At 48.5% G+C, this 12,880-nt stretch overlaps 1 protein-coding gene across 1 annotated transcript in view; it reads right to left on the bottom strand.

Annotated features, from left to right (window-relative positions):
- Positions 1-12,880, bottom strand: part of sptlc3 (serine palmitoyltransferase, long chain base subunit 3) — a 105,065-nt gene that overhangs the window by 71,705 nt on the left and 20,480 nt on the right. The window contains exon 2 of the mRNA XM_078230385.1: positions 4,352-4,543. Within this exon, the coding sequence (XP_078086511.1) occupies positions 4,352-4,543 (192 nt within the window). The remainder of the gene's footprint in view (positions 1-4,351; positions 4,544-12,880) is intronic.

Genomic DNA, 12,880 nt, shown 5'->3' with positions numbered 1-12,880 from the left:
AGCTTGGTGTTGTGAGACTTCCTACTGTCCTCATAATCTTATACATTTCTATCAGATTCCCTCACAATCTTCATTGCTCCATGGAAAACAGCCCCCAGCCTATCCGGTCCCTCCTCACAGATCAGACTCTCCAGCCCAGGTAGTATCCTGGTGAATCTCCTCTGCACCCTCCATAGAATCCCTGCACTGCAGAAGGAGGCCACTCGGCCTATTGAGTCTGCACCGACTCTCTGACACAGCATCCCACCCAGACCTTATTCCCGTAACCCCACGTATAACCCATCACTAGTTCCCCCTAACCCGCACATCTTTGGACTGTGGGAGGAAACCGCAGCACCCGGAGGAAACCCACGCAGAGACGGGGAGAATGTGCAAACTCCACACAGAAAGTCACCCGAGGCTGGAATCGAACCTGGGTCCCTGGTGCTGTGAGGCAGCAGTGCTGATCACTCTGCCACCGTGCCGCCCTCTCCAGAGCAATCACATCCCTGATTTCAATCACTCCACCATTGGTGGCTGCACCTTTCGTTATCTCATTATCAAGTTCTGGGGTGGCACGGCGGCACAGTGGTTAGCACTTCTGCTTCACAGCACCAGGGACCCGGGTTCGATTCCCGGCTTGGGTCACTGTCTGTGCGGAGTTTGCACATTCTTCCTGTGTCTGCGTGGGTTTCCTCCGGGTGCTCCGGTTTCCTCCCACACTCCAAAGCTGTGTGGATTAGGTGGATTGGCCATGCTAAATTATCCTTAGTGTCAGGGGGATTAGCAGGGTAAATATGTGGGGTTATGGGGATAGGGCCTGGGTGGGATTATGGTCGGTGCAGATTCAATGGGCCGAATGGCCTCCTTCTGCACTGTAGGGATTCTATGAATATCTCCTCATGTCACTGAGTGTCAAATCTTGTTTGGCAACGCTCCCATGATGCAGCTGGGGACATCCTACCACCTCAAAGGGCGCTACATAAATGCAAGTTGTTGTTGTTGGGTGGCCACATTGGAAATCTTTTCCCAAGTATCGACGGCCTTCATCTAGTGCCAGAAATCATTTCCGACATCGAATCACACTTCACCAGTTGGAACAGCTTGTTCTACTTACTGTCACTGTTCACCTTGGAGAGAGAGCTTGTTAGTACTGGACAAAGGTCAGACATTACCCCGAGCCCAACCTCTGCTCTGCATCCTGTAACCGTTGGTTGCTGGGCATCCTCCCTGTTACTGGAGAGAGATCTGTAAGCTCGCTGAGCCGAATGGATTGGGCAGGTCTATTTCTTCCTCGCTGTTAATCCTGTCTAAGGTACCCACCCACCGGCCTCTCATATCCAATTCTATTGCATTTGCTGTCTTCTCAATTGTTACCTTTACGAATATGACGAATGGAAAAAAATAATAGTTAGTTTGAGGATAAATCTGGGGCGTTTGGGGTGGCACAGTGTCACAGTGGTTGGCACTGCTGCCTCACAGCGCCAGGGACCCGGGTTCAATTCTGGCCTCGGGTCACTGTCTGTGTAGAGTTTGCACGTTCTCCCCGTGTCTGCGTGGGCTTCCTCCGGGTGCTCTGGTTTCCTCCCACATTCTGAAAGACGTGCTGGTTAGGGTGCATTGACCCGAACAGGCGCCGGAGTGTAACAGTAACTTCATTGCAGTGTTAATGTTACTTGCGACTAATAAATAAATTTTAACTTTTAGGATAAGGGGGTAAAAAAAAAAACCTTTTAGGACTGAGGTGAGGAGAAATTTCTTCACCCAGAGGGTGGTGAATGTGTGGAATTCACTACTACAGAATGTAGTTGAGGCCAAAAACATTGTCTGATTTCAAGAAGAAATTAGATATAGCTCTTGGGGATGAAGGGATATGGGAGGAAGGGGGGGGGGGAGAAAATCAGGATGTTGAATTTGATGATCAGCCATGATCAAAATGAATGGCGGAGCAGGCTCGAAGGGCCGAATGGCCTCCTCCTGCTTCTAGTTTTGATGTTTTAATTCAGAAGCAGGAATTCAGGAGAAACTGCTTTCCCCCAGAAAGTGATGAGAATATGGAACTTGTTACCGCAGGCAGTGGTTGAGATATATCAGAATGCGAGTCTTTCTTTGATCAGGAGGACTTCGGAAGTGTGTGTGAAAACAATGGAGGATGGTGTCAGGAATTTCAGGAGTGCACCTGTGCTCAGTCCTGTGGTCGGTGATGTCCGGGTGTCCCATTTCTACTGTGATGATAAGAATTTAACTGAGGTGTAATTAAGGTGTGTCCTGACCACAGAATGAGACAGGTTTCACACCACGCTCTGCTGATCTGGCTCTCTGGCTCAGCTCACTGTTTGCTTTGCTGATTCTTGTTCCTCTTTCATTTGACACAGATCTCTTCCCCCTGGCCACTTCACTACACTGTCCAGGTCTCTGCCTCTCGATCTCCCCCCTACTTCTAGCGCTTTGCACACCGCTCTGTTACACGGTTACGTCGCCTGCCACTTGCCAGTCGGAGAGTCGTTGAAATCTCCGCTCAGGCCGGTGGGCTACAAAGTGGCAGCTGCTGTTCACGAAGCATCTACAGCTCGCAAACAGGCCATTCAGTCCATCTGAGCCATGCTGTTTATACTCCAGGTGAGCCCCCAACCACCCCCCCCTTGGAGTTAGATGAGGAAAGTCCCAGATTCCCACCCCACTCCCTCTGGCCCCCTCCCCCACTGACCCCCTGCCCCATTGGCCCATGCCCCCCTCTGGCCCCCTCCCCCGCTCTCCCTCTAACCCCCTGCTGCACACTCCCTCCGGCTCCCTGCCCCATTGGCCCATGCCCCCCTCTGGCCCCCTCCCCCGCTCTCCCTCTGACCCCCTGCTGCACATTCCCTCCGACTCCCTGCCCCATTGGCCCATTTCCCCTTCCGGCCCCCTCCATCACACTCTGGACGAGATTTTGTGTTGACCGTGCATCTTTAAAATTGGAATCACATTAATTTGATTTTTTTGTTGGCATTGTCCCTAGATATGATTGATCTTTGGGCAGCTTTGGTCTTCTTGTGGGCTTTTCAAAAAAAAAAAATTAGACCCAAGAAGCTGCCCGAAGGTCAGAATCAGCAGCCCAGCAACTTGACACTGACAGACCGGCTTTAAAAAGATTGGAACTTTCCAGTTTGGATCTGGTTTCAGCCGGTGTGTGGCTCCAGCTGTTCAGTCTGGACGATGAGAAACTCAGTTTAGAGCCTTAAACCTGCCCGTGCCCCACTCGCACCCTCCCTCTCTCTCCTGATTTCCTGAGGAGCCTTTCGAGGATATATGGTGCAGACTCGACGGGCCGAATGGCCTCCTTCTGCACTGTAGAGATTCTATGATATTGGATAAAACAAGATGCAAGAACCTCATCACCGAAGAGGTTTAAAAGTAGACGATTAGGATCCAGTCGCTGTAAACGGAGTAAAATTGCTGTTTAAACTACACCAGGAGAAAGGAACTGTATGGATACAGCACCTCCGACGACCTCTGACTGAGGATGTGAAAGGCACTATACAAATGCAAGTTTTGCAACCAGGAGTCACAGTCTGAGGATACGGGGTAGAACATTTAGGACAGACATGAGGAGACATTTCTTCACCCAAAGAGTGGTGAGCCTGTGGAATTCATTACCACAGGAAGTAGTTGATGCCAAAACATTGAATGTATTCAAGAAGCGGCTGGATATAGCACTTGGGGCGAATGGAGTTTGCACGTTCGTGTCTGTGTGGGTTTCCTTCGGGTGCTCTGGTTTCCGCCCACAGTCCAAAGATGTGTGGGTTAGGTGGATTGGCCACGCTAAATTGCTCCTTAGTGTCAGGAGGATTAGCAGGGTAAATATGTGGGTGTTACGGGGATGGGGCCTGAGTGTGGATTGTGGTCAGTGCAGACTCGATGGGCCTCCTTCTGCACTGTAAGGATTCTATGATCCTATGGATCAAAGGTTATGGAGAGAAAGCAGGATTAGGCTACTGATTTGGATGATCAACCATGATTGTGATGAATGGCAGAGCAGGCTCGAAGGGCCGAATGGCCTCATTCTGCTCCTATTCTCTACGTTTTTATGTTTCTTTGATGGCGAGGGGGTGGGGTGGGGTTGTTCCAGACCCTCTCCTGGCGGAATAGCCCCCAACAATCTCCAGCTGCGTTCACTACAGAGACGGCCGCGCAGGTGAAGCAGGAGTGAGGTGCAACTTGGCATTAACCCCATTGCGACATTAATCACCACTCCCGGTAAAGGTAGGCTCAACCGAAGAGTGAAAAACAGAGAAGATAAAAGTGGCAAGTCGGCACGGCCAGACAACATTCGAAGCAACGTTCGCCATTAAACATCTACATCCACCTTGACCGAGGACCGAGATAATCGTACCTTTTGCTCTTTTCTCTCCTGAGACGCGTGACATTTTTCGAGACCCCAGGCACGCATAAAGTCCCTCAGGTACCCAAACAAGGTGACAATCCCATAGCCCATGTAGGTGAGGACAGGCACGTATATCGGAGGCTGCTCAAATGTTTCTGAAAAAACCTTCTTGTGATGTTCCACCGTGGGCTTGACTTTGTACTGTGGGGGAAAGAACCAAAGGGAAGATCGGTTAGTGATTTCATTTGATTTATTGTTGTCACGTGTATTAGTATACAGTGAAAAGTATTGTTTCTTGTGCATCGACCATAAGACCAAAAGACATAGGAGCAGAATTAGGCCACTCGGCCCATCGAGTCTGCTCCGCCATTCAATCATGGCTGATTTTCTTTTTCTCATCCCCATTCTCCTGCCTTTTCCCCATAAATCCTGATCCTCTTATTAATTAAGAACCTATCCATCTCTGTCTTAAAGATGTGCAACATACTGTTCAAAGAGTACACAGGAGAGAAGGAAAGGAGAGGGTGCCGAATGTAGCGTCACAGTCATTAGCTAGGGTGTAGAGAAAGGTCAGTTTAATGCAAGGTAGATCCATTCAAAAGTCTGACAGCAGCAGGGAAGAAGCTGTTCTTGAGTCGGTTGGTACGTGTTCTCAGACTTTTGTCTCTTTTTCCCAACGGAAGAAGGTAGAAGAGAGAATGTCCGGGGTACATGGGGGTCCTTGATTAAGCCGGCTGCTTTGTCAAGGCAGCAGGAAGTGTAGACGGAGTCGATGGATGGGAGGCTGGTTTGCGTGATGGACTGGGCTACATTCACGACCCTTTGTAGTTTCTTGCGGTCTTGGTCAGAGCAGGAGCCAGACCAAGCTGTGATGCATCCAGAAATGATGCTTTCTGTGGTACATTGGTAAAAATCGGTGAATCGCTGTGGCCATGCCGAATTTCCTTAGCTTTAGTGCGGGGGTTAGGCACCCCTTCATTCACAGACTGCGGCATGAGACTTCACCCCATGAGGATCAGCGACAAGCTAACAATGTATAACTAACTAAACTTGTGACAGCCTTCCCTCAATTCAACCTGCTTAGCATTACAGCTTACTGTTGAAAATTTAACTTTTATTTATTAGTCACAAGTGATTAACACTGCAATGAAGTTACTGCGAAAATCCCTTAGTTGCCACACTCCAGCGCCTGTTCGGGCACACTGAGGGAGAATTTAGCATGGCCAATGCACCGAACCAGCACGTCTTTCAGACTGTGGGAGGAAACCCACGCAGACACGGGGAGAACGTGCAGACTCCACACAGACAGTGACCCCAAGCCGGGAATCGAACCCGGGTCCCTGGCGCTGTGAGGCAGCATTGCTAACCACTGTGTCACTGTGCTGACCACCGTGAAGTTATAGTCAAGGTTACAGACACTGTGTGAACAGTTCTAGTCTCAATATTATGAAAGGGATATACAGATACTGCAGGAGATGCAGAAAGTATTTACACAAACCTCTCTGGAAAGATTGAACAGGCTTGGGTTCATTTATTTTTTTTGAAAAGGCCAGTGGTGACCTGATAGAGAGGTCTTTACAATGATGAAGGGGTTTGATAGACACAGAGATGTTTGTGCTTGTGGAGGAGATCGCAACTAGACACCATAAGTTTGATGGTTGCAAATAAATCCAATGGGGAATTCAGGAGAAACTCTTTAGACAGTGAGCGGCGAGAATGTGGAACCTTGTTAGCGCAGGGGATGGTCACGGTGATTCGGAGGAAGCTGGGTAAACCCGTGAGGGAGAAAGGAATAGAAGAATATGTTGATAGGATGAGATGAAGAGGGAGTGGGAGGGGGTTTACAAGAAACACCAACACTGGTATGGACCAGATGGGCCAAATGACCCGTTACTGTGCTGCAGCGTGTTTGGCAGAGAGGGATGGAGGACAGCATTTATCAGTTTGTCAATATCTCCCACCCCTTCACAGGTTTCCACTGACGATGCTGAACAAATGTGTGCAAAGTTCCGCTGGATTGCACTGTGCAGCAGCCTGCTCAGCCTGGGAATCGAGAACAAGGATCCCAGCGAAGGCTCCCCCTCTGGATTTCCTTTCCGTCCACACATATTCCCAGTTTCCGGGATCTCTGCGCTCCTCTCAGTCCAGCCTCTTTGATTTCAATCACCCCACCCTTGGCAGCCAAGCCTTCAGTTGCCGAGACCCCCAGTTCACCCGGAACTCCCTCCACAAACCTCTCCGCCTCACCTTCCTCTCTCCCCCTTTACCCCTCTCCCTTTCTCCCCCTTTACCCCTTCCCCTTTCACCCCCTTTAGCCCTCGCCCCCCTTTAGCCCTCTCCTTCTCTCCCCCTTTTTCCCCCTTTAACCCTTCCCCTCTCACCCCCTTTAACCCTCTCCGTCCCTCCCCCTTTAACCCTCTCTCCCCCTTTAACCCTCTCCCTCTCTCCCCCTTTAACCTTCTCCCTCTCTCCCCCTTTAACCCTCTCACCCCCTTTAACCCTCTCTAACTACGTTCTTGCTCCCACTGTGTGTTGATTAAGGTGAAGCACGCTGTTATACGTTACTACATTGGAGATGCTAGATAACAGGAGAATGTTACTAGCCTGCTAGACACCAGCAACTGCACATAAACCAAGGCTTCAAACTGTGACCTCTCTGCGTTGCAGCCTCCACAATCTCCAACCTGAAATAATTTTGTAACCTCAAACAATCAGCATTTGCAGTTCACAGTGTGCTCCAGCGTAGGGGGTGGCCACTCAGCCCCTTGTACTAGCGCCAGCTGCTTCGGACTTCTCCCACTTTAATACAACTTGAGAAGCAGCCTGGAGTTTTTAAACTGACTGGCGAGCATTCAGACCCGTCTTGGCTCTCTGGCTCTGGGGTAAACACAGAAAGAGTTTTAACAACACCAGTTTTAAAACTCTTACTGTATTTACCCCAATCCAACGTCGGCATCTCCACATCTCTGGCTCTGCACAGGGCGAGAGACACACTGTGTTCCTTGCAAGGTTTAATATTTATTTTTAGACATCCAGTCAGTTCTCTGCGTTGGGACAAATTGAAATCTAAAGCGCCCCTCTAAAAATAAATAGCAGCAATGTGAGGAGGACTGTCCCTCTGTGACATCCACCCCTCAATCACCCCCAAAAGCCTCTTGCCTCTCCACCACACCTTCCCTTTCAAGCTGAGGAAATGCAACACCTGTCCTTTTACCTCCTCCCTTCTAACTGTGCCAGCCTATAAACGCGGTGAAGCAGAGAAGGATTGGTATTCCTTTGACTCCAGCATCCCACTTTCACTATAGTCACCCAGAGACCTAGGGTAATGCTGTAGGGACCTCCATTCAATCCACAAGCATGACCCCCTCACCTGTCCTTCTAATTCTCCACCTTCCTCCCACTCACCAACCTCGGCCGTTCCCGGCGAAGCCCAAACTCAAAGAACCCCCACCTCAGCTTTCGGTCAGGCCCTTTCCAGCCTTCCTGGCTAAACACTGAATCTCAGAACATAACCACTTCCTCCATCTTGTCAGACAGCAACTGTTGGCAATGCTCCTGCATTTGCCATTTACACCTCCTCTAGACCCATCTCCTTAGTGGTTTGATACAATGGAGTGTCTCGCTCGGCCATTTCCGAGGGGTTAACCACATTGCTGTGACTCTGGAGTCACATGTAGGCCAGACCGGGTAAGGATGGCAGATTTCCTTCCCTAAAGAATATTAGTGACCCAGATGACTTTTTACAACAATCGACAATGGTTCCATGATCATCAGTACATAGAACATAGAACATAGAACATAGAACATTACAGCGCAGAACAGGCCCTTCGGCCCACGATGTTGCACCGACCAGTTAAAAAAAAAAACTGTGACCCTCCAACCTAAACCAATTTCTTTTCGTCCATGAACCTATCTACGGATCTCTTAAACGCCCCCAAACTAGGCGCATTTACTACTGATGCTGGCAGGGCATTCCAATCCCTCACCACCCTCTGGGTAAAGAACCTACCCCTGACATCGGTTCTATAACTACCCCCCCTCAATTTAAAGCCATGCCCCCTCGTGCTGGATTTCTCCATCAGAGGAAAAAGGCTATCACTATCCACCCTATCTAAACCTCTAATCATCTTATATGTTTCAATAAGATCCCCTCTTAGCCGCCGCCTTTCCAGCGAAAACAATCCCAAATCCCTCAGCCTCTCCTCATAGGATCTCCCCTCCATACCAGGCAACATCCTGGTAAACCTCCTCTGCACCCTCTCCAAAGCCTCCACATCCTTCCTGTAATGTGGGGACCAGAACTGCACACAGTACTCCAAGTGCGGCCGCACCAGAGTTGTGTACAGTTGCAACATAACGCTACGACTCCTAAATTCAATCCCCCTACCAATAAACGCCAAGACACCATATGCCTTCTTAACAACCTTATCTACTTGATTCCCAACTTTCAGGGATCTATGCACACATACACCTAGATCCCTCTGCTCCTCCACACTATTCAAAGTCCTCCCGTTAGCCCTATACTCAACACATCTGTTATTCCTACCAAAGTGAATTACCTCACACTTCTCCGCATTAAACTCCATCCGCCACCTCTCGGCCCAACTTTGCAACCTGTCTAGATTCTTAATTCCAGATTTTTTTTATTTAATTCAAATTTTGCCATCTACCATGGTGGGATTCCACCCCACTACCCTGGGTCTCTGCAATACTAGTCCAGTGACAATAATATTACGCCAACACCTCCCCCTATCACCATCCCGGGAGTTACCACTGACCAGAAACTTAACTGGACCAGCCATATAAATACTGTGGCTACAAGAGTAAGTCAGAGGCTGGGAATCCTGCGGCAAGTAACTCACCTCCTGATTCCCCGAAGCCTGTCCATCAAATCCTGGAACTGCCTCCCTGTGTGTACCTACACCTCAGGGATTGCAGAGGTTCAAGAAGGCGGCTCACCACCACCTTCTCAAGGGCAATTAGGGATGGACAATTTTATGATTGATGACAATTTTAGGGATTGGCCACATTTTATGAATGAGAAAAAAAATCTATTTCGTTACCTGTCCCAAGATTGGGAATGTTAAAATCGGCCTCTGCTGGACCAGGAGACAATGCTGGTCAGGAAGTAGGGGCGAGTGGATGACGGGGATTTGGGGTGAGTTGGGACACGAAGCCAAAGAAAAAGCACGCTGAAAACAAACCTTATACTAACATAAAGGTTTGAAGTTTATTTATGAGTCACAAGTAGGCTTACATTAACACTGCAATGAAATCACTGTGAAAATCCCCTAGTCGCCACACTCTGGTGCCTGTTTGGGTACACTGAGGGAACATTTAGCCTGGCGAATGCACCCAACCAGCACATCTTTCGGACTGTGGGAGGAAACCGGAGCACCCGGAGGAAACCCACGCAGACACAGGGAGAACATACAGACTCCATACAGACAGTGACCCAAGCCAGGAATCGAACCCGGGTCCCTGGCGCTGAGGCAGCAGTGCTAACCACTGTGCCACCCCAAACATGGAGTTATTTCAAAATCCTCCCCATTAAACATCTATCCATTGACTCTGTCTACACTTCCCGCTGCCTCGGCAAAGCAGCCAGCATAATTAAGGACCCCACGCACCCCGGACATTCTCTCTTCAACCTTCTTCCGTTGGGAAAAAGATACAAAAGTCTGAGGTCATGTACCAACCGACTCAAGAACAGCTTCTTCCCTGCTGCCATCAGACTTTTGAATGGACCTACCTGCCTTATATTAAGTTGATCTTTCTCTACACCCTCGCTATGACTGTAACACTACATTCTGCACCCTCTCTTTTCCTTCTCTATGTACGGTATGTTTTGTCTGTATAGCATACAAGAAAACAATATTTTTCACTGTATAATAATACATGCGACAATAATAAATCAAATCAAATCCCACCTTCTTCCATTGGGAAAAAGATACAAAAGTCTGAGGTCACGTATCAACCGACTCAAGAACAGCTTCTTCCCTGCTGCCATCAGACTTTTGAATGGACCTACCTTGCATTAAGTTGATCTTTCTCTACACCCTAGCTATGGCTGTAACACTACATTCTGCACTCTCTCCTTTCCTTCTCTATGAACGGTATGCTTTGTCTGTATAGCGTGCAAGAAACAATACTTTTCACTGTATCCCAATACATGTGACAATAATAAATCAAATCAAAACATCATCTTCAATATTGAATTCATTCATTCTTTTTTAAAATGTATTTACCAACTTCATGTACAGAGTTATTATTGTTCTCAGCAACACAAACCTACATGACGTTGAATAAAATAGGAAACGCTCCCCCGAGAAAACTTGTTTTGAACATGTTCGAGGAGGATAAAACAAGTTTCGCAGCAGCTTATCTCTGCTGTGTCTTAACAGATCCAGGAATGGATCTGGGGCACTCCAAATTGGAAAGGATTTGGGGGATGGAAGAACACGGTGGCGGACTAGAGTCTGCCAGGCTCCAACAACATCCCAGAGGCTCCACACCAGCCAGGATAAAGTAGCCCCACTTGATTGTGCGGGTTAGGTTGATTGGCCAGGTTAAAAATTGCCCCTTCGAGTCCTGAGATGCGTAGGTTAGAGGGATTAGCAGGTAAAATATGTGGGGTAGGGCCTGGGTGGGATTGTGGTCGGTGCAGACTCGATGGGCCGAATGGCCTCCTTCTGCACTGTAGGGTTTCTATGATTCTATGATTGGCACCTCATCCACCACCGTAAACATTCACTCCCTCTACCGCTGATGCACAGTGGCAGCAGTGTGTACCATCTCCAAGATACACTGCAGCAACTTACCAAAGTTCCTTCTATACCACCTTCCAAACCTGCCATCTCTACCACCTAGAAGGACAAGGGCAGCGAATGCCTGGGAACACCACCACCTGCAAGTTCCGCTCCCAATCACACACTCTCCTCACTTGGAAATATATCGGCCGTTCCTGTACTGTCGCTGGGTCAAAATCCTGGAACTCCCTCTCTAACAGCACTCTGGGTGTACCCACACTACACGGACTGCAGTGGTTTCAAGGTGGCGGCTCACTACCAGCTGCTCAAAGGGCAATTAGGGATAAGAGACAAACCTATAAAACTCGAACAAAACTAGACAGGGTAGATGCAAGAAGGATGTTCCCGATGGTGGGGGTGTCCAGAACCAGGGTTCACAGTCTGAAGGTACAGGGTTGACCGTTTAGGACAGAAATGAAGAGAAATTTCTTCACCCAGAGAGTGGTGAGCCTGTGGAATTCATTACCACAGAAAGTAGTTTTAAAAAAAATTTATATCCAATCAAGAAACCAAATTGGCCCAATCAGAGTACCTACAAGAGAAACATTACAGATCCAAGCTGACAAGACAGGGCCCATTCTTCCTGTCTTGGGCTCAATCAACAAGGTCCAAGCAGATAGAAGCAGGCATTACATAAGATCATAGACCATAAGACATAGGAGCAAAATTAGGCCACTCGGCCCATCAAGTCTGCTCCACCATTCAATCATGGCTGATATTTTTCTCATCCCCATTCTCCTGTCTTTTCCCCATAACCCCTGATCCCCTTATTAATCAAGAACCCCTCTATCTCTATCTTAAAGACATTCAATGACCTGGCCTCCACAGCCTTCTGCGGCAAAGAGTTCCACAGATTCACCACTCTCTGGCTGAAGAAATTCCTCCTCATCTCTGTTTCAAAGGATCATCCCTTTAGCCTGAGGTTGTGCCCTCTGGTTCTAGTTTTTCCTACTAGTGGAAACATCCTTTCCACGTCCACTCTATCCAGGCCTCGCAGTATCCTGTAAGTTTGAATAAGATCCCCCCTCATCTTGAATCCCCTCCTAGGCTTGATCTGAGCTCCATCTTAGCCAAAAGGCCTCCCCTTGCTCCTATTTTCTGTTTTTATGTTTCTTTGGGTAACAAATGCTGGCCTAACCAGCGATGGCACACAATCTGTGAATGAATGAAGGAACTATTTCACAACAGAGTTGTTGGGACCAAGTGCAGGAAGGGAGGGAATGATGGCTGGGAGTCAGTCAGGATGAGGGAAGGGACAGGGTAGAGAGAGAGAGGGGGTTGTTGAAGTTCAAGGCAGGTGAGGTTGATGAGGAAGCAGGTTGAGAAGTGGCAAAGTGGAATCATGACGATTGATATTGGATAACAGAAATGACCAGGTCTGGTTTACAAACGGAGATCATCGAATCATAAAATCCTACAGTGTAGAAGGAGGCCATTTGGCCCATTGAGTCTGCACCGACCACAATCCCACCTATCCCCATAACCCCATGCATTTACCCTAGCTAGTCCCCCTGACAAAAGGGGCAATTTAGCCTGGCCAATCAACCTAACCCGCATATCTTTGGACTGTGGGAGGAAACCCAGTAAGAAGTTTAACAACACCAGGTTAAAGTCCAACAGGTTTATTTGGTAGCAAAAGCCACACAAGCTTTCGGAGCTCTAAGCCCCTTCTTCAGGTGAGTGGGAATTCTGTTCACAAACGGAGCTTATAAAGACACAAACTCAAGCT

This window comes from Mustelus asterias, chromosome 15, assembly GCF_964213995.1.
Source record: "Mustelus asterias chromosome 15, sMusAst1.hap1.1, whole genome shotgun sequence".
Lineage (NCBI taxonomy): Eukaryota > Metazoa > Chordata > Chondrichthyes > Carcharhiniformes > Triakidae > Mustelus > Mustelus asterias.
This window is presented reverse-complemented; position numbering and strand designations above follow the sequence as displayed.